Raw genomic sequence first — 22,208 nt, 5'->3', positions numbered from 1 at the left:
CCCCCCCACTATTTGCATCGTATCCGCCGTTTCCAGTAAGATGGACGCTACCTCCCTGAGTGTGCGTGGTTGGAGTTTCGGTGGGGCATATACTGAGATGACTGTAATGCGTTGTCTGTTCCACACTCCCTGTACTCCCACATATGTACCCTGTGTATCGCTCCATGTGCGCGCTACGGTGAAGGGGTGTGTTTTGTTAATTAGTATTGCGGCTCCCCTGGCGCCTGACGTGTAGCCCGCGTGATTCAAGACTTTGTATCTCCCCCTCGCTATGAATGTACATTTTCCCGCCCTAAGGTGAGTTTCCTGCAGGAGGATGAGGTCCGGGGCGGTCCTCTTTATGTATAAATTCACTAATCCCCTCTTTATTTTGGAGCCCAGACCATTAACATTCCAAGTCATAATGGAGATCCCCTTGTGTATACCGTCTGTGTTTGTTAGTGTACCTGCCATACTGTGTAGGTCTTCTGGAGGTCAATAGGCGACCATAGCGGCTGTGTGTGACAGTGTTGACTCCCATTCCTCAGATTGTGCCTCTTTGTGCTATCCCTTGTCCAACTCCCTCCCCAACTTCCCCAACTTGTTGAAATTCCCCTGTGCCCTCTCCCGCCCCCCACCCCACCTCTCTCCCCTTCCAGACTCTTCCCCATCAAGGTCCAAGCTGTTAGTAGAAGTCGGTCTGTCACCCCCCCACTCCCTCCCTCTACCGAACTATGGCCCGCAAGAGCCGCCTATAATGGTCCGTGCTGTATCCCCCCCGTCGGGCTTGTACCCCGACAAGGGTATGCACCACTCCTGGGCTCCTGTCCGGACTATGAAAGAACTGTTGTTGCTAACAAGTAAACCGTACCTGAAAACACAAAAAGATTTAACGAAAGGAAAAAAAAAAAAGAAAGAAACAACAACTAAAAGGGTGTTGGCCACTTGCGTGTCATGGCCGTGTCCCGGCCGACAATCCAATCATCCACTTCTTCCAGGTTCACGAATGTGAGTCTTGCGTTGTCGGTACTGTGCTGCAGTGTTTGTCGGATACGTCCTGTTCCAACAGCCGGATCTCTGTTTCCAGTGGGTGTAAGGAGCGCTGGCCAGTGTCAGACACCTCGCCCTCCACATCCGAGTCCCTGAGGTGTTCTCCTTCTCCTTCCGAGCATGCCTGGTCCCGTGACCCTTCCTGTGTTCTGTGTGCCGTCCTCGACGTCCCGGGTGATTCCGATCTCCCCCTCCTGGATCCTGCCGATGTGCGTGAATGGTATGGGGTGCCTGTGTATCTCGAGTAAAGTCTCCTGGATCTCCTCCTCTGCTGTTTTGGCGAGCCCCACCGCGCCTTGTCCTGTGCCGCCCTCACCAGCTCCTCTCTCCCTGCCGTTTCCCGACTATTGAAGATCGGTCTCTCCTCCAGCCATTGCCATGCATCCTCCGGATGGCTGAAGAAGTGCGCCTTATCCTTGTAGATGACTTTGAGTTTTGCTGGGAAGAGCAGCATATACGTAATGTTCAGTGATCTCAATTTTACTTTCACCGAATCAAAGGAGTGCCGCTGCTTCTGGACCTCCTGACTATAGTCCGGAAAAATCATTATGTTGGTGTTCTCAACTCGGATTTCGCCCATTTTCCTCGCTTCCCGCAATATTAAGTCTCTGTCAGCGAAGTTTAGGAATCGTGCGATCACTGGCCTGGGTCTCGCGCCCTCCGGAGGTTTCGCCAGGAGCGCCCTGTGCGCTCTTTCGATCACAAAGCAGGAAGAAAAACGGGCTCCAGGGAAGGTGTCTGTGAGCCACTTGTGCAGGAAGGATGCCATATTGTTCCCCTCGATTCCCTCTCTAAATCCCACGAATCGGAGGTTGTTCCGTCTCGCCCTATTTTCGGCGTCATCCACCTTCCAGAGCAGCTGTCTGTGCGACGCCTGGAGCTCCGCCATTTCTCTTCGAAGCGTAGTTATCGAGTCCTCAGCCTCTCCAATGCGTGTTTCAGTCTCAGTCACTCTGGCGGAGAGGTTTTTGAAATCTTGGCGCAGGAGTGTGACCTCAGCGCCCACTTCCCCAATTTTGCCCTCCAACGCGGATCGGGATTCCTGGATATCCGATCTCGATGCCTGGATTGCTGCAAGTAACCTGTCCGTGTCAGTGGCCCCCTCTGCTGCCGCGCCTGTGTTGTCTTTGGATGTCCTTGGCGCCGCGAAGAGATCCAGAGTGCCTTGTTTGGGATGCTTGGGTGGGAGGTCCCTCTTCCCCATCCTAACTGATTCAGTGGTGAGCCCAGCTGTGAGGGATGTGGGCAGAGTGGTTTTAGCGGCCTCCTCGTTGTGTGCCCCACAGGGATCCAGAGTGTCCAGGCACTGCCCACCGTGCGTCAAATCTCCAGTACCAACCCTTTACGAGGCAGCCCCCCCGTTATCACCTCACTCTGATCGTCCAAGGTGGTGTACTGGGTTGGTGCTCCTCTTCCTCCCCGCCTATCTGGTAGCGGGTATCCCGGCCGTATGTCTCCGAGTGACCCTCCGCTCTGCCTGACCCACTACGCCTCAGTGTTGCACAGTGCGGTGTGCGGCGTCGCCCCTCCGAGTTAGCTGTGGTGGGCCCACCCTATGCAGAAGCACGTCCAGCAAGGTTCCAACCGGCGCCCATGTCTACACCGCCGCTGGTTGCAATCTCAGCCCTCCCTCAGGGCCCTTCGACAGTGCAGCGTGGATGTTACCTTCTCCCCTGCTCTCCAACCTTGCGCTGCACTACTCCTGCTTCTTTACAGGGCTAGCCCTCTCATCGCCACTGGTCTCATCAATAGTGCTTCCTCGGGGTGGTCAGGGGGCGCCTCTCCCAGGTTCGCGTGGCTGCCAGTGCGTGGCGGTCACCAGTGTGGCCTGCGCGCTTACCTCCGTGGGTTGGCAGTGAGGGCGTGAGGAGTGGGGGGGGAGGGTTATCTGCCACAGTAACCCCTCGTTTCAAGTCAGATGCACCCCACTACCGGCTTCTGTGTGTTTGGGTGCGCAGGGCCGCCTTCTCTCGCACCGCTCACTCACCGAGTGCGTCCGAGGTCGCGGCCGCCATATTGGTAAAGGTGGGCTCTCGGCGTCCGCTGCTCCCCCGCTCTAGCCGTAACCAGTGTACCGCCTCCGTGTCTTCGCTGTAGCCGGTGTGGGCAGGGAGGTCCTGTCTCCCGCCGTGGAGACCGCAGGGCTCTTCTCTGGTCGTCAGTCCGGTGCAGCGGCCGCCACGTTGAGTAGGTGCGCCTCGAGTCTCAGCGACACCCGCTGCACCCGGTCCACTCAGCTTGCGGCCCGGCGTCCCTCTCTGGCCCAGTCGAGGAAGCCGTACCGCATGCCACCCTGGGTTCCGGCCCCTCCGCAGTCCGCTCCCGTGCAGCTTTCCTTCACCTGAGCGCCTTCGCTGTGCTCCGACTCTTCGCCCGGCGGGCGGACCTGTAGGCACCCGGGCTTGTACGGCTCTCCGGGCTCGGCTGGTGTCAGTGTCCGATGGCGCCTCGTCACTTACAGGTAGTCTCCTGTTCCTGACGGGATGCGGCACTCTGCCCCGGGCCGTTCACCGCGCCGCCATCTTGTCCGGCCGTTACCCCTTCACCACGGGCGCCGCGTCAAGGTCGGCCAAACTCCCTCTGGAGGCTTTGGTTTCGGGCTTTGTCGCGCTCGTCCCTCTCCAGGCATCCACCGACAGCCAGTGTGTGGTTTTAGGCCAGTGGAGATGTGTAATTGGTCGGATATATAGACGTCGGCCGGGAGCTCCCGGGAGACACGTCTAGCCCTGCATGCTGCTGGCCACGCCCCCCTCATGGGAACATTCTTAGAAGAGCGCCTCATTGTGAATCTTTCCCTGAGGTTTGCATTTTAAAAAGAGGAAACCCTCGGCTTCTGGAACCTTCCAGACATGTTGATTTGGATTTTAATGTGCTCAGGGGAGCCGTGGTGTAATGCATATATATGTGATGTAGGCGGTCTTGTATGTACTTCATGTTTGAAGGTGGTAGATCACTCAGGCATCATATGGTCAAATTCCACTTTTTCTGGTGCCAGAGGGCAATCAATGGTCAGCAGGCTGCAGAATGACTTTGGGGGAGGAGGACTGTCTTGTCTTAGGAAGACTGGCAGAAAGGTACCCCTTACTGTAAGCGTGCAATTACTGTTATTTGGACAATGGTCTTAAGTTGGCATTTCGGAAGGAAGGTCTGATGTTTCTAATGATTCTTTTACTATGGCTTTAATGTACGTTTTAAGTCCAAGTTTGGATTTGCGGATGACGCCTCAGATTTAGTTGCAGTAGCTACTTAGAAAGTGATCGTAAGGCTGTTCTGAGTGTTGGGCAGTTCTGGTGGAAACTGGTGATTGGCTTTCAGACTGAGGATAAGGAATAAAGCGTTTTTGTAGAATATGTTTCCCTTTGATCTGTTTCACCCTGGCCCAAGCCGGTGACATGCGGGTACCTCCCAAGGTAAAACCACTACTAAATATATTTCCATGTTAAATGTAACTAAAATAGCCCCAAAGGCATACCCTGCGTAGTGTAGCACACCTGACTCCAGTCCACTTTTTACTTGCAACACCCAAATGCATTGTGGGAGGTGTATACAGACAAATGTAAGGGCAAGGCAAGGAGGGACCAACACAGCTTTAGCGCAGCAGAGTACAGCAAGGAAGTGACTAAAGTAGACTTTGTCCATAATTTAAGTACATTTATTAGACATTTGCATGCGCTATGTCACAAACATGTGCACCAAAAAAGAACTGAACTTGCACTGTTTAAAATCACAGATGCAGCAGCTCAGGAGAGTGACGTGGCTGACGTCCACGAATCAGAGGGACTAATGGAACAGTCTGAGGAGGAACCAAAAGGGCCAGCATCCTCACCCATACCTGCTCCCACTCGACGCAGGTGAAAAGTCCCACCACTGTCTGCTTCGGACAGTGATGAAGAGAGGCACACAGGTACTCCCACACAGCAGGTTGGCAACACACCAACAGCGGTACCAATGCGGCGCAGGTCCATCCATTTCCGCAGGCGAAAGCCCAGGGCAATCCTGACGTCTGCAGAGGACAATGGGGCAGCTGCCTGGAGTGGGCTAGAGGGCAAGATGCTGAGGGTACATCGCCTGCAAGGAAGGAACATGAGGATTATGCAGGGTCAACTGGGGACAATGGCAACACACATGGGGGACATACGTGACTGTCTGAGAGAGCTCACCACTGCTGTAGTTGAAGGGCAAAGGGCAAACACGGAAAACCTAGCCATTGTTGCAACAGCTATGCACGATTTGTGCAGGGTCATCCAGGGTGAGCATGCCTCCCATGGTAGGAGGCATCACAGTTTGTTGGGGCACCTGGACGGTTACACCAGGGCAATCAATAGGCTGAGCACAACTACAGATCAGCTTTCCCATCGTGCTGTCAGCATGCAAGTGGAGATGAGCCACTGCTGCGGGGATGTGGCCAGGGGCCTCATCCAGGTCACTAATGCAGTGAAACAACTGCAGACTACTGCAGCTGGTGGCACCAACGTACTTGCAGGGGGGGGGGATAGTGAGGCCTACTGGCACCTGTCACAAATCCCAGAAGGCGCAGTACCAGGAGCAACACTGGCACGGAAGGCTCAATTGGGGATGTGGCTGAGCCTACTGAGAGGACCACGGGAGTGCGTGGCCAGCAAAAAGTAGTGACCTGGACAGGTACTATTCTGGTGAGGTAACCAGCAGCATGTACATTCTTCATACTGACGTGTAAGTGCCAAGGCAATGTCATTTAATTGTCTGTATTTACACTACACTTTTCTGCACCTGGTATGTGTGCATTAACACTACCACAATATTGTTAGAATAAACCGTTGAGCACCTACTGTGTTGTCTCATGATAACCCACCTTAGAAATAATGTTGAGTGATTTCTGCACGTCTCCGTCTCCCCTCTGCTGCATTTGGCCCGCTTGCCTCTTGTGGTGGTTGTCTCGGCTGGATGTCTACCTATGGCTCGCTGTCAGTCTTCCAGGGGAATGCCTCTATTTGGGGCTATGTTGTGCAACATGGCACATGTGGCGACTATTTTGCAGCAAATCTCCGGCCTATACTATAATGCACCCCCAGTTTTGTGGAGGCAGCGAAACCGAGATTTTAGTAACCCAAATGTCCTTTCAATCACGTTGTGTGTGGAGATGTGTGCCTCATTGTATCGCTGCTCACTTGGTGTAGCAGGATTCAGATATGGAGTCCGGATGAAAGAGCACACAGCGTATGCGCTATCACTTACAGGATGTAAAAAGAAAATACATTAGTCACTGCAATGTGTCACCATGGCAGACAGGTGTGCAAGTCAGTATTACATCTGTTTACCAAGCAAATATCCTTCTCCAAATTCACCCACAAGTAGACGTCTGTGTATGCCACTATGTCTGAAGATATAGGAGTCATGTGCACTGCCAGGGTAATTAGCCACAATGTCTGTGATTATGTTTTTAGAATTGCAGATAACTTGAATGTTCAATGAATGGTAAGATTTCCGGTTTCGGTAAATATGCTCATTCCCTGAGGGGGGACAAATGGTTACATGCGTCCCATCGATGCAACCTATGACATGTGGAAAATGGGCAACTTGATGAAAATCTTATTTAGTTTGTAGCAATTCCTGTGGTGTTGTGGGGAACCGAATGTGGTGGTGTATCCTCTGCAGCACCGCATCAAGGAATGCATTTAAAAAACGTTGAAAGGGCACTTAGGGCGACACCTCCAGCAGCAGCAATTACTCCCTGGAAGCTCCCTGAAGCTTGGAGGTGCAGAGAACAGAGGACCTGCACATGAGTGGGGATGGCATGTGTCCTGCGAGTCTGACACTGCAGTATTGGATCCAATCCAGGTATGAGCTCATAGATTGTGTCAGCATTCAGCCTATATTTATCATAAATCCCTTCCTCCGTCTGCCCCAACAAAGTAACGCGCAATCTGAATACACGCTCCTGTATCCTCCTTCTTCTCTGTGCTGCTGCTCTAAGCCTCATTCTCCTTGGCATGACGTAGAGCGCAGCCATTGTGAATCATTCTGAGGCCTTCTGGGACTGTTTTAATAGTTTGCTGATGATTTGCATCTGATTTGTTCAATTTAAAATTGTTACCACCTGATATAATTTGTTCTCATTTAAGAATTGCTAATTGCGCTTTTTTGAGGATTCGCAATTTGCTATTTTGTTCATGCATAGGTTTTGCGAATCTTTAATTGGGATTACCAATGGCAGAATCGCTAATTCAAAATCGGTATTAAGGTAATCGCAATTTTTAGCGAATTAGTTTGCGAATCAGCTAATTTGCTTCAGGCATTGTGTTAGGCTATTTTGCAATTGCAAACAGCCTTTTTTTTCGATTCGCAACGTTTGCAATCACAAAATAGCTTGATTCATGGGTCCTTAAGTGATTTACCCAGAATCACAGGATGTTGGGCGTCCCTGCCGAGACTCAAACCTTGTTTGACCGCTCTAGCCGTAGGGCCACATCCTCGCCCCAAGTTGAACAGCAATCATTAAGAACTGAGCATTGAGTAACTCTGAAGGGTGAAAACTTAATATTAGAGAAGATGTAATAATTTTCCACACAATTTCTCCTCTGCCTCATCCTTATCCTCTTGATTTCTTGGCCATTTTCTTTTGCAGCCTTTAGCTGCACTTCTGCGGTTCTATTTCTTCTGATTCTTATTTTATTTTTCACAGTACTGGTAAGCACAACGTCTGCTGTTTCATCAGACATTAAGGTGGAGGCCCAGGACTGCGCTATTGAACACGATCATGAGGACTGTGAGACAAAGAGAAGCCTCAATATTATTACAGGTGAGTAAACAAGGCCCACTTGAAAAAGACATAAAATGTCCTCTCTTAATCCCAAAGGTGAAAGAGTCCACCCCTCTACTCCTTAGTATCTGGGAGCTGTTGAAAGTTGTACATTTCCCTCGTCCCTTTACTATCTGACAGATGATGACAAAGACATAGGCATAATTATTCACTTATTACCGGACATAGGCTTTAGCATAATGCATCCACCTCCACACACCCTGTTTATTCTCCCCAGCCATCAGAGTTGGCATTTGACATAGATCTAGAAAGAGACCCTGCCCTTCCTTCGTCCTGCCTAAGGAATTCAGCCTTTTTGCTTAATATGTTTCAGTTGTATCTGTCTCACCCATGCCCAGACCGTAGACATGCAAGTGGGTATGGTATCGCTTTTATTTGTGCAGTCCATTCTCTGGAATGACTGAGTATAATCAGTGTATGGGTGGACATAGAATCCCCGGGTGTGTACCTGTTCACCGAACAGCAGTGGCATAGGATGGAGCCTGGGGTAACTCTGAAGGGTGAAAGTGTAACTTTAGAGGAGTCGCCAGTTTTACTTTTCTTCCTCTGCCTCTCCCTCGTCCCCTTCCTCTTGCTTTCTTGACCATTTTCTTTTGCAGCCTTTACATGCACTTCTGTGATTGTATTTCTTCTGATCCTCCTTTTATTTTTGGCAGTCATGGTAGACACAGGACTTGCTGTTTCATCAAACTTCAAGGAGGAGGCCGAGGACTGCCCCATGGTGCCCGATAATGAGGACTATGAGATCAAGAGAAGCCTCAATATTATTACAGGTGAGAAAACAAGCTTACAAATATCCTCCCTTGATCCCAATGATGATGGAGAAAACACCCCTCTACTCCTTAGTATCTTAGAGCTTTTAGGTTCTATATTTCCCTCATGCCTTTACCCTCTGACAGATGTTGACAAACGCACATAGAGTCTGATCAGTGTCTTGGTACCAGACAGAGACTTCAGCATTATACAATCCCCCACACTCTGGGCCCGATTCACAAAGAGTCTCTGCACTCGTGGTGGAGGCTTTGCAGTCGTGGCAGGATGTCCACACTCGTGGTGAGATCTCCACAGTACAGTTTTTTATTGCGCAGATGCCACCACGAGTGCGCAGCCTCTGCCGCGAGTGCAGATCCTCGGCCACGAATGTGGAGCCTTGGCCACTAGTGCACAGCATCAGCCACGAGTGCAGAGCCTCTGCCATGAGTGTGCAGTCTCTGCCACAAGTGCGCAGCCTCCGCCGCGAGTGTGAAGCCTCCACCGCCTCTGCCGCGAGTGCAGAGCCTCCACCACGAATGCAGAGCCTCCGCCACAAGTGCTGAGCCACATCCACAAGTACGAAGCTCCCACCACGAGTGATGAGCCTCCACCACGAGTGTAGAGCCTCCACCACGAGTGTAGAGCCTCCGCAACGAGTGCGAAGCCTCGGCCACGAGTGCACAGCCTCCACCATGAGTGTAGAGCCTCTGCCACGAGTGCACAGCCTCCGCCACGAATGCGCTGCCTCCGCCACAAGTGCGCTGCCTCCGCCACGAGTGCGCTGCTTCTGCCACGAGTGCGCAAGGAGAGCTACAAAGGCAACATGCCCCCCCACCACCCCCACTTGTGCAATGTCTCTGCTGTGTAATTGTCTTCGGAGATTCCTGTTATGTGCACAGATTTGGTAATATATAATTTGTTTACAGTAATGGCAGACATCAAACCGACTACTGTACCAAACATCAAAGAAGAGCGAGAAGATTGCTCTGTGGATGGCCAGGACTCGAAGGTGAAAGGAAGCACCAGTGATCAGAGAGGTGAGTAAATAACACCAAATATAAATAGATAAGAGACCTCCTTGATCCCAGCAGGAGTGCCGAGTGTCATCTACTGTGGCCCAGTAGTTGGCATTGGCTCATCCTTTGTGATGGTGCTTTCATTGGTGTTTGTTTTACAATTAAACAAATGGCATCTTTGTTTGTTTTGTCATTTCTTTTCCTCATCTCTATGTTGTTTTCTCTTATTTGAAATATTCGTTTACATGTTTCAAGCTCCTAGTTTCTTGTTCTTGCCCCAAATAGCACTGCTCACCCAAGATCTATTTACTATCCAGGATTAGGGGCAAGATTGAGTGCTGTGATTCTATAGCAGTCTCCTCGTCTGTTTGCTTCTTGGCACACAATGCGTAGCTCTATCATTCTTGCTCCATTTGTGATATTGGACAATTGAGGCATTGAATGTAGTGCAGGGTGCCCGTGGGTGCTGTAGAGTACAAGCATCGCCACTGAGAGCATCCATGCATCCACTGGTATCTAGGTGTGGGATTGCAGACTGGGGCAGGGTGCCCGTGGGTGCTGTAGAGTGCAAGCATCACCACTGAGAGCATCCTTGCATCCACTGGTGCTAGGTGTGGGATTGCAGACTGTGGCAGGGTGCCCGCAGGTGCTGTAGAGTACAAGCATCGCCACTGAGAGCATCCCTGCATCCACTGGTATCTAGGTGTGGGATTGCAGACTGGGGCAGGGTGCCCGCAGGTGCTGTAGAGTACAAGCATCGCCACTGAGAGCATCCCTGCATCCACTGGTATCTAGGTGTGGGATTGCAGACTGGGGCAGGGTGCCCGCAGGTGCTGTAGAGTACAAGCATCGCCACTGAGAGCATCCCTGCATCCACTGGTATCTAGGTGTGGGATTGCAGACTGGGGCAGGGTGCCCGCAGGTGATGTAGAGTACAAGCATCGCCACTGAGAGCATCCCTGCATCCACTGGTATCTAGGTGTGGGATTGCAGACTGGGGCAGGGTGCCCGCAGGTGCTGTAGAGTGCAAGCATCACCACTGAGAGAATCCCTGCATCCACTGGTATCTAGGTGTGGGATTGCAGACTGGGGCAGGGTGCCCGCAGGTGCTGTAGAGTACAAGCATCGCCACTGAGAGCATCCCTGCATCCACTGGTATCTAGGTGTGGGATTGCAGACTGGGGCAGGGTGCCCGCAGGTGCTGTAGAGTACAAACATCGCCACTGAGAGCATCCCTGCATCCACTGGTATCTAGGTGTGGGATTGCAGACTGGGGCAGGGTGCCCGCAGGTGATGTAGAGTACAAGCATCGCCACTGAGAGCATCCCTGCATCCACTGGTATCTAGGTGTGGGATTGCAGACTGGGGCAGGGTGCCCGCGGGTGCTGTAGAGTACAAGCATCGCCACTGAGAGCATCCCTGCATCCACTGGTATCTAGGTGTGGGATTGTAGACTGGGGCAGGGTGCCTGCAGGTGCTGTAGAGTACAAGCATCGCCACTGAGAGCATCCACTGGTATCTAGGTGTGGGATTGCAGACTGGGGCAGGGTGCCCGCAGGTGCTGTAGAGTACAAGCATCGCCACTGAGAGCATCCCTGCATCCACTGGTATCTAGGTGTGGGATTGCAGACTGGGGCAGGGTGCCCGCGGGTGCTGTAGAGTACAAGCATCGCCACTGAGAGCATCCCTGCATCCACTGGTATCTAGGTGTGGGATTGTAGACTGGGGCAGGGTGCCTGCAGGTGCTGTAGAGTACAAGCATCGCCACTGAGAGCATCCACTGGTATCTAGGTGTGGGATTGCAGACTGGGGCAGGGTGCCTGCAGGTGCTGTAGAGTACAAGCATCGCCACTGAGAGCATCCCTGCATCCACTGGTATCTAGGTGTGGGATTGCAGACTGGGGCAGGGTGCCCGCAGGTGCTGTAGAGTACAAGCATCGCCACTGAGAGCATCCTTGCATCCACTGGTATCTAGGTGTGGGATTGCAGACTGGGGCAGGGTGCCCGTGGGTGCTGTAGAGTACAAGCATCACCACTGAGAGCATCCCTGCATCCACTGGTATCTAGGTGTGGGATTGCAGACTGGGGCAGGGTGCCCGCAGGTGCGGTAGAGTACAAGCATCGCCACTGAGAGCATCCCTGCATCCACTGGTATCTAGGTGTGGGATTGCAGACTGGGGCAGGGTGCCCGCAGGTGCTGTAGAGTACAAGCATCACCACTGAGAGCATCCCTGCATCCACTGGTATCTAGGTGTGGGATTGCAGACTGGGGCAGGGTGCCCGTGGGTGCTGTAGAGTACAAGCATCACCACTGAGAGCATCCCTGCATCCACTGGTATCTAGGTGTGGGATTGCAGACTGGGGCAGGGTGCCCGCAGGTGCTGTAGAGTGCAAGCATCACCACTGAGAGCATCCCTGCATCCACTGGTATCTAGGTGTGGGATTGCAGACTGGGGCAGGGTGCCCGCAGGTGCTGTAGAGTACAAGCATCGCCACTGAGAGCATCCCTGCATCCACTGGTATCTAGGTGTGGGATTGCAGACTGGGGCAGGGTGCCTGCCGGTGCTGTAGAGTACAAGCATCACCACTAAGAGCATCCCTGCATCCACTGGTATCTAGGTGTGGGATTGCAGACTGGGGCAGGGTGCCCGTGGGTGCTGTAGAGTACAAGCATCACCACTGAGAGCATCCCTGCATCCACTGGTATCTAGGTGTGGGATTGCAGACTGGGGCAGGGTGCCCATGGGTGCTGTAGAGTACAAGCATCGCCACTGAGAGCATCCCTGCATCCACTGGTATCTAGGTGTGGGATTGCAGACTGGGGCAGGGTGCCCGTGGGTGCTGTAGAGTTCAAGCATCACAACTGAGAGCATCCCTGCATCCACTGGTATCTAGGTGTGGGATTGCAGACTGGGGCAGGGTGCCCGTGGGTGCTGTAGAGTACAAGCATCACCACTGAGAGCATCCCTGCATCCACTGGTATCTAGGTGTGGGATTGCAGACTGGGGCAGGGTGCCCATGGGTGCTGTAGAGTACAAGCATCGCCACTGAGAGCATCCCTGCATCCACTGGTATCTAGGTGTGGGATTGCAGACTGGGGCAGGGTGCCTGCAGGTGCTGTAGAGTACAAGCATCGCCACTGAGAGCATCCCTGCATCCACTGGTATCTAGGTGTGGGATTGCAGACTGGGGCAGGGTGCCCGCAGGTGCTGTAGAGTACAAGCATCGCCACTGAGAGCATCCTTGCATCCACTGGTATCTAGGTGTGGGATTGCAGACTGGGGCAGGGTGCCCGTGGGTGCTGTAGAGTACAAGCATCACCACTGAGAGCATCCCTGCATCCACTGGTATCTAGGTGTGGGATTGCAGACTGGGGCAGGGTGCCCGCAGGTGCGGTAGAGTACAAGCATCGCCACTGAGAGCATCCCTGCATCCACTGGTATCTAGGTGTGGGATTGCAGACTGGGGCAGGGTGCCCGCAGGTGCTGTAGAGTACAAGCATCACCACTGAGAGCATCCCTGCATCCACTGGTATCTAGGTGTGGGATTGCAGACTGGGGCAGGGTGCCCGTGGGTGCTGTAGAGTACAAGCATCACCACTGAGAGCATCTCTGCATCCACTGGTATCTAGGTGTGGGATTGCAGACTGGGGCAGGGTGCCCGCAGGTGCTGTAGAGTGCAAGCATCACCACTGAGAGCATCCCTGCATCCACTGGTATCTAGGTGTGGGATTGCAGACTGGGGCAGGGTGCCCGCAGGTGCTGTAGAGTACAAGCATCGCCACTGAGAGCATCCCTGCATCCACTGGTATCTAGGTGTGGGATTGCAGACTGGGGCAGGGTGCCCGCGGGTGCTGGAGAGTACAAGCATCACCACTGAGAGCATCCCTGCATCCACTGGTATCTAGGTGTGGGATTGCAGACTGGGGCAGGGTGCCCGTGGGTGCTGTAGAGTACAAGCATCGCCACTGAGAGCATCCCTGCATCCACTGGTATCTAGGTGTTGGATTGCAGACTGGGGCAAGATGCCCGCAGGTGCTGTAGAGTACAAGCATCGCCACTGAGAGCATCCCTACATCCACTGGTATCTAGGTGTGGGATTGCAGACTGGGGCAGGGTGCCCGCAGGTGCTGTAGAGTACAAGCATCGCCACTGAGAGCATCCCTGCATCCACTGGTATCTAGGTGTGGGATTGCAGACTGGGGCAGGGTGCCTGCAGGTGCTGTAGAGTACAAGCATCTCCACTTAGAGCATCCCTGCATCCACTGGTATCTTAGGTGTGGGATTGCAGACTGGGGCAGGGTGCCCGCGGGTGCTGTAGAGTACAAGCATCACCACTGAGAGCATCCCTGCATCCACTGGTATCTAGCTGTGGGATTGCAGACTGGGGCAGGGTGCCCGCAGGTGCTGTAGAGTACAAGCATCGCCACTGAGAGCATCCCTGCATCCACTGGTATCTAGGTGTGGGATTGCAGACTGGGGCAGGGTGCCCGTGGGTGCTGTAGAGTACAAGCATCACCACTGAGAGCATCCCTGCATCCACTGGTATCTAGGTGTGGGATTGCAGACTGGGGCAGGGTGCCTGCATGTGCTGTAGAGTACAAGCATCGCCACTGAGAGCATCCCTGCATCCACTGGTATCTTGGTGTGGGAGTGCAGACTGGGGCAGGGTGCCTGCAGGTGCTGTAGAGTACAAGCATCGCCACTGAGAGCATCCCTGCATCCACTGGTATCTAGGTGTGGGATTGCAGACTGGGGCAGGGTGCCCGCAGGTGCTGTAGAGTACAAGCATCACCACTGAGAGCATCCCTGCATCCACTGGTATCTAGGTGTGGGATTGCAGACTGGGGCAGGGTGCCCGCAGGTGCGGTAGAGTACAAGCATCGCCACTGAGAGCATCCCTGCATCCACTGGTATCTAGGTGTGGGATTGCAGACTGGGGCAGGGTGCCCGCAGGTGCTGTAGAGTACAAGCATCACCACTGAGAGCATCCCTGCATCCACTGGTATCTAGGTGTGGGATTGCAGACTGGGGCAGGGTGCCCGCAGGTGCTGTAGAGTGCAAGCATCACCACTGAGAGCATCCCTGCATCCACTGGTATCTAGGTGTGGGATTGCAGACTGGGGCAGGGTGCCCGCAGGTGCTGTAGAGTACAAGCATCACCACTGAGAGCATCCCTGCATCCACTGGTATCTAGGTGTGGGATTGCAGACTGGGGCAGGGTGCCCGTGGGTGCTGTAGAGTACAAGCATCGCCACTGAGAGCATCCCTGCATCCACTGGTATCTAGGTGTGGGATTGCAGACTGGGGCAGGGTGCCCGTGGGTGCTGTAGAGTACAAGCATCGCCACTGAGAGCATCCCTGCATCCACTGTTATCTAGGTGTGGGATTGCAGACTGGGGCAGGGTGCCCGCGGGTGCTGGAGAGTACAAGCATCACCACTGAGAGCATCCCTGCATCCACTGGTATCTAGGTGTGGGATTGCAGACTGGGGCAGGGTGCCCGTGGGTGCTGTAGAGTACAAGCATCGCCACTGAGAGCATCCCTGCATCCACTGGTATCTAGGTGTTGGATTGCAGACTGGGGCAAGATGCCCGCAGGTGCTGTAGAGTACAAGCATCGCCACTGAGAGCATCCCTACATCCACTGGTATCTAGGTGTGGGATTGCAGACTGGGGCAGGGTGCCCGCAGGTGCTGTAGAGTACAAGCATCGCCACTGAGAGCATCCCTGCATCCACTGGTATCTAGGTGTGGGATTGCAGACTGGGGCAGGGTGCCTGCAGGTGCTGTAGAGTACAAGCATCGCCACTGAGAGCATCCCTGCATCCACTGGTATCTAGGTGTGGGATTGCAGACTGGGGCAGGGTGCCCGCGGGTGCTGTAGAGTACAAGCATCGCCACTGAGAGCATCCCTGCATCCACTGGTATCTAGGTGTGGGATTGCAGACTGGGGCAGGGTGCCCGCGGGTGCTGTAGAGTACAAGCATCACCACTGAGAGCATCCCTGCATCCACTGGTATCTAGGTGTGGGATTGCAGACTGGGGCAGGGTGCCCGCAGGTGCTGTAGAGTACAAGCATCACCACTGAGAGCATCCCTGCATCCACTGGTATCTAGGTGTGGGATTGCAGACTGGGGCAGGGTGCCTGCAGGTGCTGTAGAGTACAAGCATCGCCACTGAGAGCATCCCTGGATCCACTGGTATCTAGGTGTGGGATTGCAGACTGGGGCAGGGTGCCCGTGGGTGCTGTAGAGTACAAGCATCGCCACTGAGAGCATCCCTGCATCCACTGGTATCTAGGTGTGGGATTGCAGACTGGGGCAGGGTGCCCGCAGGTGCTGTAGAGTACAAGCATCACCACTGAGAGCATCCCTGCATCCACTGGTATCTAGGTGTGGGATTGTAGACTGGGGCAGGGTGCCCGTGGGTGCTGTAGAGTGCAAGCATCGCCACTGAGAGCATCCCTGCATCCACTGGTATCTAGGTGTGGGATTGCAGACTGGGGCAGGGTGCCTGCAGGTGATGTAGAGTACAAGCATCGCCACTGAGAGCATCCCTGCATCCACTGGTATCTAGGTGTGGGATTGCAGACTGGGGCAGGGTGCCCGCGGGTGCTGTAGAGTACAAGCATCACCACTGAGAGCATCCCTGCATCCACTGGTATCTAGGTGTGGGATTGCAGACTGGGGCAGGGTGCCCGTGGGTGCTGTAGAGTACAAGCATCGCCACTGAGAGCATCCCTGCATCCACTGGTATCTAGGTGTGGGATTGCAGACTGGGGCAGGGTGCCCACAGGTGCTGTAGAGTACAAGCATCACCACTGAGAGCATCCCTGCATCCACTGGTATCTAGGTGTGGGATTGCAGACTGGGGCAGGGTGCCCGTGGGTGCTGTAGAGTACAAGCATCACCACTGAGAGCATCCCTGCATCCACTGGTATCTAGGTGTGGGATTGCAGACTGGGGCAGGGTGCCTGCAGGTGCTGTAGAGTACAAGCATCGCCACTGAGAGCATCCACTGGTATCTAGGTGTGGGATTGCAGACTGGGGCAGGGTGCCCGCAGGTGCTGTAGAGTACAAGCATCGCCACTGAGAGCATCCCTGCATCCACTGGTATCTAGGTGTGGGATTGCAGACTGGGGCAGGGTGCCCGCAGGTGCTGTAGAGTACAAGCATCGCCACTGAGAGCATCCCTGCATCCACTGGTATCTAGGTGTGGGATTGCAGACTGGGGCAGGGTGCCCGCAGGTGCTGTAGAGTACAAGCATCGCCACTGAGAGCATCCCTGCATCCACTGGTATCTAGGTGTGGGATTGCAGACTGGGGCAGGGTGCCTGCCGGTGCTGTAGAGTACAAGCATCACCACTGAGAGCATCCCTGCATCCACTGGTATCTAGGTGTGGGATTGCAGACTGGGGCAGGGTGCCCGTGGGTGCTGTAGAGTACAAGCATCACCACTGAGAGCATCCCTGCATCCACTGGTATCTAGGTGTGGGATTGCAGACTGGGGCAGGGTGCCCATGGGTGCTGTAGAGTACAAGCATCGCCACTGAGAGCATCCCTGCATCCACTGGTATCTAGGTGTGGGATTGCAGACTGGGGCAGGGTGCCCGTGGGTGCTGTAGAGTTCAAGCATCACAACTGAGAGCATCCCTGCATCCACTGGTATCTAGGTGTGGGATTGCAGACTGGGGGAGGGTGCCTGCCGGTGCTGTAGAGTACAAGCATCACCACTGAGAGCATCTCTGCATCCACTGGTATCTAGGTGTGGGATTGCAGACTGGGGCAGGGTGCCCGTGGGTGCTGTAGAGTACAAGCATCGCCACTGAGAGCATCCCTGCATCCACTGGTATCTAGGTGTGGGATTGCAGACTGGGGCAGGGTGCCCGTGGGTGCTGTAGAGTACAAGCATCACCACTGAGAGCATCCCTGCATCCACTGGTATCTAGGTGTGGGATTGCAGACTGGGGCAGGGTGCCTGCAGGTGCTGTAGAGTACAAGCATCGCCACTGAGAGCATCCCTGGATCCACTGGTATCTAGGTGTGGGATTGCAGACTGGGGCAGGGTGCCCGTGGGTGCTGTAGAGTACAAGCATCGCCACTGAGAGCATCCCTGCATCCACTGGTATCTAGGTGTGGGATTGCAGACTGGGGCAGGGTGCCCGCAGGTGCTGTAGAGTACAAGCATCACCACTGAGAGCATCCCTGCATCCACTGGTATCTAGGTGTGGGATTGTAGACTGGGGCAGGGTGCCCGTGGGTGCTGTAGAGTGCAAGCATCGCCACTGAGAGCATCCCTGCATCCACTGGTATCTAGGTGTGGGATTGCAGACTGGGGCAGGGTGCCTGCAGGTGATGTAGAGTACAAGCATCGCCACTGAGAGCATCCCTGCATCCACTGGTATCTAGGTGTGGGATTGCAGACTGGGGCAGGGTGCCCGCGGGTGCTGTAGAGTACAAGCATCACCACTGAGAGCATCCCTGCATCCACTGGTATCTAGGTGTGGGATTGCAGACTGGGGCAGGGTGCCCGTGGGTGCTGTAGAGTACAAGCATCGCCACTGAGAGCATCCCTGCATCCACTGGTATCTAGGTGTGGGATTGCAGACTGGGGCAGGGTGCCCGTGGGTGCTGTAGAGTACAAGCATCACCACTGAGAGCATCCCTGCATCCACTGGTATCTAGGTGTGGGATTGCAGACTGGGGCAGGGTGCCTGCAGGTGCTGTAGAGTACAAGCATCGCCACTGAGAGCATCCACTGGTATCTAGGTGTGGGATTGCAGACTGGGGCAGGGTGCCCGCAGGTGCTGTAGAGTACAAGCATCGCCACTGAGAGCATCCCTGCATCCACTGGTATCTAGGTGTGGGATTGCAGACTGGGGCAGGGTGCCCGCAGGTGCTGTAGAGTACAAGCATCGCCACTGAGAGCATCCCTGCATCCACTGGTATCTAGGTGTGGGATTGCAGACTGGGGCAGGGTGCCCGCAGGTGCTGTAGAGTACAAGCATCGCCACTGAGAGCATCCCTGCATCCACTGGTATCTAGGTGTGGGATTGCAGACTGGGGCAGGGTGCCTGCCAGTGCTGTAGAGTACAAGCATCACCACTGAGAGCATCCCTGCATCCACTGGTATCTAGGTGTGGGATTGCAGACTGGGGCAGGGTGCCCGTGGGTGTTGTAGAGTACAAGCATCACCACTGAGAGCATCCCTGCATCCACTGGTATCTAGGTGTGGGATTGCAGACTGGGGCAGGGTGCCCATGGGTGCTGTAGAGTACAAGCATCGCCACTGAGAGCATCCCTGGATCCACTGGTATCTAGGTGTGGGATTGCAGACTGGGGCAGGGTGCCCGTGGGTGCTGTAGAGTACAAGCATCGCCACTGAGAGCATCCCTGCATCCACTGGTATCTAGGTGTGGGATTGCAGACTGGGGCAGGGTGCCCGCAGGTGCTGTAGAGTACAAGCATCACCACTGAGAGCATCCCTGCATCCACTGGTATCTAGGTGTGGGATTGTAGACTGGGGCAGGGTGCCCGTGGGTGCTGTAGAGTGCAAGCATCGCCACTGAGAGCATCCCTGCATCCACTGGTATCTAGGTGTGGGATTGCAGACTGGGGCAGGGTGCCTGCAGGTGATGTAGAGTACAAGCATCGCCACTGAGAGCATCCCTGCATCCACTGGTATCTAGGTGTGGGATTGCAGACTGGGGCAGGGTGCCCGCGGGTGCTGTAGAGTACAAGCATCACCACTGAGAGCATCCCTGCATCCACTGGTATCTAGGTGTGGGATTGCAGACTGGGGCAGGGTGCCCGTGGGTGCTGTAGAGTACAAGCATCGCCACTGAGAGCATCCCTGCATCCACTGGTATCTAGGTGTGGGATTGCAGACTGGGGCAGGGTGCCCACAGGTGCTGTAGAGTACAAGCATCACCACTGAGAGCATCCCTGCATCCACTGGTATCTAGGTGTGGGATTGCAGACTGGGGCAGGGTGCCCGTGGGTGCTGTAGAGTACAAGCATCACCACTGAGAGCATCCCTGCATCCACTGGTATCTAGGTGTGGGATTGCAGACTGGGGCAGGGTGCCTGCAGGTGCTGTAGAGTACAAGCATCGCCACTGAGAGCATCCACTGGTATCTAGGTGTGGGATTGCAGACTGGGGCAGGGTGCCCGCAGGTGCTGTAGAGTACAAGCATCGCCACTGAGAGCATCCCTGCATCCACTGGTATCTAGGTGTGGGATTGCAGACTGGGGCAGGGTGCCCGCAGGTGCTGTAGAGTACAAGCATCGCCACTGAGAGCATCCCTGCATCCACTGGTATCTAGGTGTGGGATTGCAGACTGGGGCAGGGTGCCCGCAGGTGCTGTAGAGTACAAGCATCGCCACTGAGAGCATCCCTGCATCCACTGGTATCTAGGTGTGGGATTGCAGACTGGGGCAGGGTGCCTGCCGGTGCTGTAGAGTACAAGCATCACCACTGAGAGCATCCCTGCATCCACTGGTATCTAGGTGTGGGATTGCAGACTGGGGCAGGGTGCCCGTGGGTGCTGTAGAGTACAAGCATCACCACTGAGAGCATCCCTGCATCCACTGGTATCTAGGTGTGGGATTGCAGACTGGGGCAGGGTGCCCATGGGTGCTGTAGAGTACAAGCATCGCCACTGAGAGCATCCCTGCATCCACTGGTATCTAGGTGTGGGATTGCAGACTGGGGCAGGGTGCCCGTGGGTGCTGTAGAGTTCAAGCATCACAACTGAGAGCATCCCTGCATCCACTGGTATCTAGGTGTGGGATTGCAGACTGGGGGAGGGTGCCTGCCGGTGCTGTAGAGTACAAGCATCACCACTGAGAGCATCTCTGCATCCACTGGTATCTAGGTGTGGGATTGCAGACTGGGGCAGGGTGCCCGTGGGTGCTGTAGAGTACAAGCATCGCCACTGAGAGCATCCCTGCATCCACTGGTATCTAGGTGTGGGATTGCAGACTGGGGCAGGGTGCCCGTGGGTGCTGTAGAGTACAAGCATCACCACTGAGAGCATCCCTGCATCCACTGGTATCTAGGTGTGGGATTGCAGACTGGGGCAGGGTGCCTGCAGGTGCTGTAGAGTACAAGCATCGCCACTGAGAGCATCCCTGGATCCACTGGTATCTAGGTGTGGGATTGCAGACTGGGGCAGGGTGCCCGTGGGTGCTGTAGAGTACAAGCATCGCCACTGAGAGCATCCCTGCATCCACTGGTATCTAGGTGTGGGATTGCAGACTGGGGCAGGGTGCCCGCAGGTGCTGTAGAGTACAAGCATCACCACTGAGAGCATCCCTGCATCCACTGGTATCTAGGTGTGGGATTGTAGACTGGGGCAGGGTGCCCGTGGGTGCTGTAGAGTGCAAGCATCGCCACTGAGAGCATCCCTGCATCCACTGGTATCTAGGTGTGGGATTGCAGACTGGGGCAGGGTGCCTGCAGGTGATGTAGAGTACAAGCATCGCCACTGAGAGCATCCCTGCATCCACTGGTATCTAGGTGTGGGATTGCAGACTGGGGCAGGGTGCCCGCGGGTGCTGTAGAGTACAAGCATCACCACTGAGAGCATCCCTGCATCCACTGGTATCTAGGTGTGGGATTGCAGACTGGGGCAGGGTGCCCGTGGGTGCTGTAGAGTACAAGCATCGCCACTGAGAGCATCCCTGCATCCACTGGTATCTAGGTGTGGGATTGCAGACTGGGGCAGGGTGCCCGTGGGTGCTGTAGAGTACAAGCATCACCACTGAGAGCATCCCTGCATCCACTGGTATCTAGGTGTGGGATTGCAGACTGGGGCAGGGTGCCTGCAGGTGCTGTAGAGTACAAGCATCGCCACTGAGAGCATCCACTGGTATCTAGGTGTGGGATTGCAGACTGGGGCAGGGTGCCCGCAGGTGCTGTAGAGTACAAGCATCGCCACTGAGAGCATCCCTGCATCCACTGGTATCTAGGTGTGGGATTGCAGACTGGGGCAGGGTGCCCGCAGGTGCTGTAGAGTACAAGCATCGCCACTGAGAGCATCCCTGCATCCACTGGTATCTAGGTGTGGGATTGCAGACTGGGGCAGGGTGCCCGCAGGTGCTGTAGAGTACAAGCATCGCCACTGAGAGCATCCCTGCATCCACTGGTATCTAGGTGTGGGATTGCAGACTGGGGCAGGGTGCCTGCCAGTGCTGTAGAGTACAAGCATCACCACTGAGAGCATCCCTGCATCCACTGGTATCTAGGTGTGGGATTGCAGACTGGGGCAGGGTGCCCGTGGGTGTTGTAGAGTACAAGCATCACCACTGAGAGCATCCCTGCATCCACTGGTATCTAGGTGTGGGATTGCAGACTGGGGCAGGGTGCCCATGGGTGCTGTAGAGTACAAGCATCGCCACTGAGAGCATCCCTGCATCCACTGGTATCTAGGTGTGGGATTGCAGACTGGGGCAGGGTGCCCGTGGGTGCTGTAGAGTTCAAGCATCACAACTGAGAGCATCCCTGCATCCACTGGTATCTAGGTGTGGGATTGCAGACTGGGGCAGGGTGCCCGTGGGTGCTGTAGAGTACAAGCATCACCACTGAGAGCATCCCTGCATCCACTGGTA

The 22,208-nt window shown here is 54.8% G+C and overlaps 1 protein-coding gene across 3 annotated transcripts in view; it reads left to right on the top strand.

The window, feature by feature from the left end:
- LOC146839072 (uncharacterized) overlaps positions 1 to 22,208 on the top strand; it is a 123,457-nt gene that overhangs the window by 45,906 nt on the left and 55,343 nt on the right. For 2 of the 3 annotated variants that reach the window (XM_085603079.1, XM_085603077.1), the window contains exons 3-5: positions 7,691 to 7,807; positions 8,485 to 8,601; positions 9,508 to 9,618. In XM_085603079.1, the coding sequence (XP_085459205.1) occupies positions 7,691 to 7,807; positions 8,485 to 8,601; positions 9,508 to 9,618 (345 nt within the window). Of the gene's footprint in view, positions 1 to 7,690; positions 7,808 to 8,484; positions 8,602 to 9,506; positions 9,619 to 22,208 lie in introns of those variants that run through there. The other variant, XM_085603078.1, reaches the window with a different exon arrangement.

The sequence above is a fragment of the Triturus cristatus genome, chromosome 4_2 (genome assembly GCF_964204655.1).
Source record: "Triturus cristatus chromosome 4_2, aTriCri1.1, whole genome shotgun sequence".
Lineage (NCBI taxonomy): Eukaryota > Metazoa > Chordata > Amphibia > Caudata > Salamandridae > Triturus > Triturus cristatus.
Note: the sequence above shows the minus strand (reverse complement) of the source record. Positions and strands in the feature narration are given on the sequence as shown.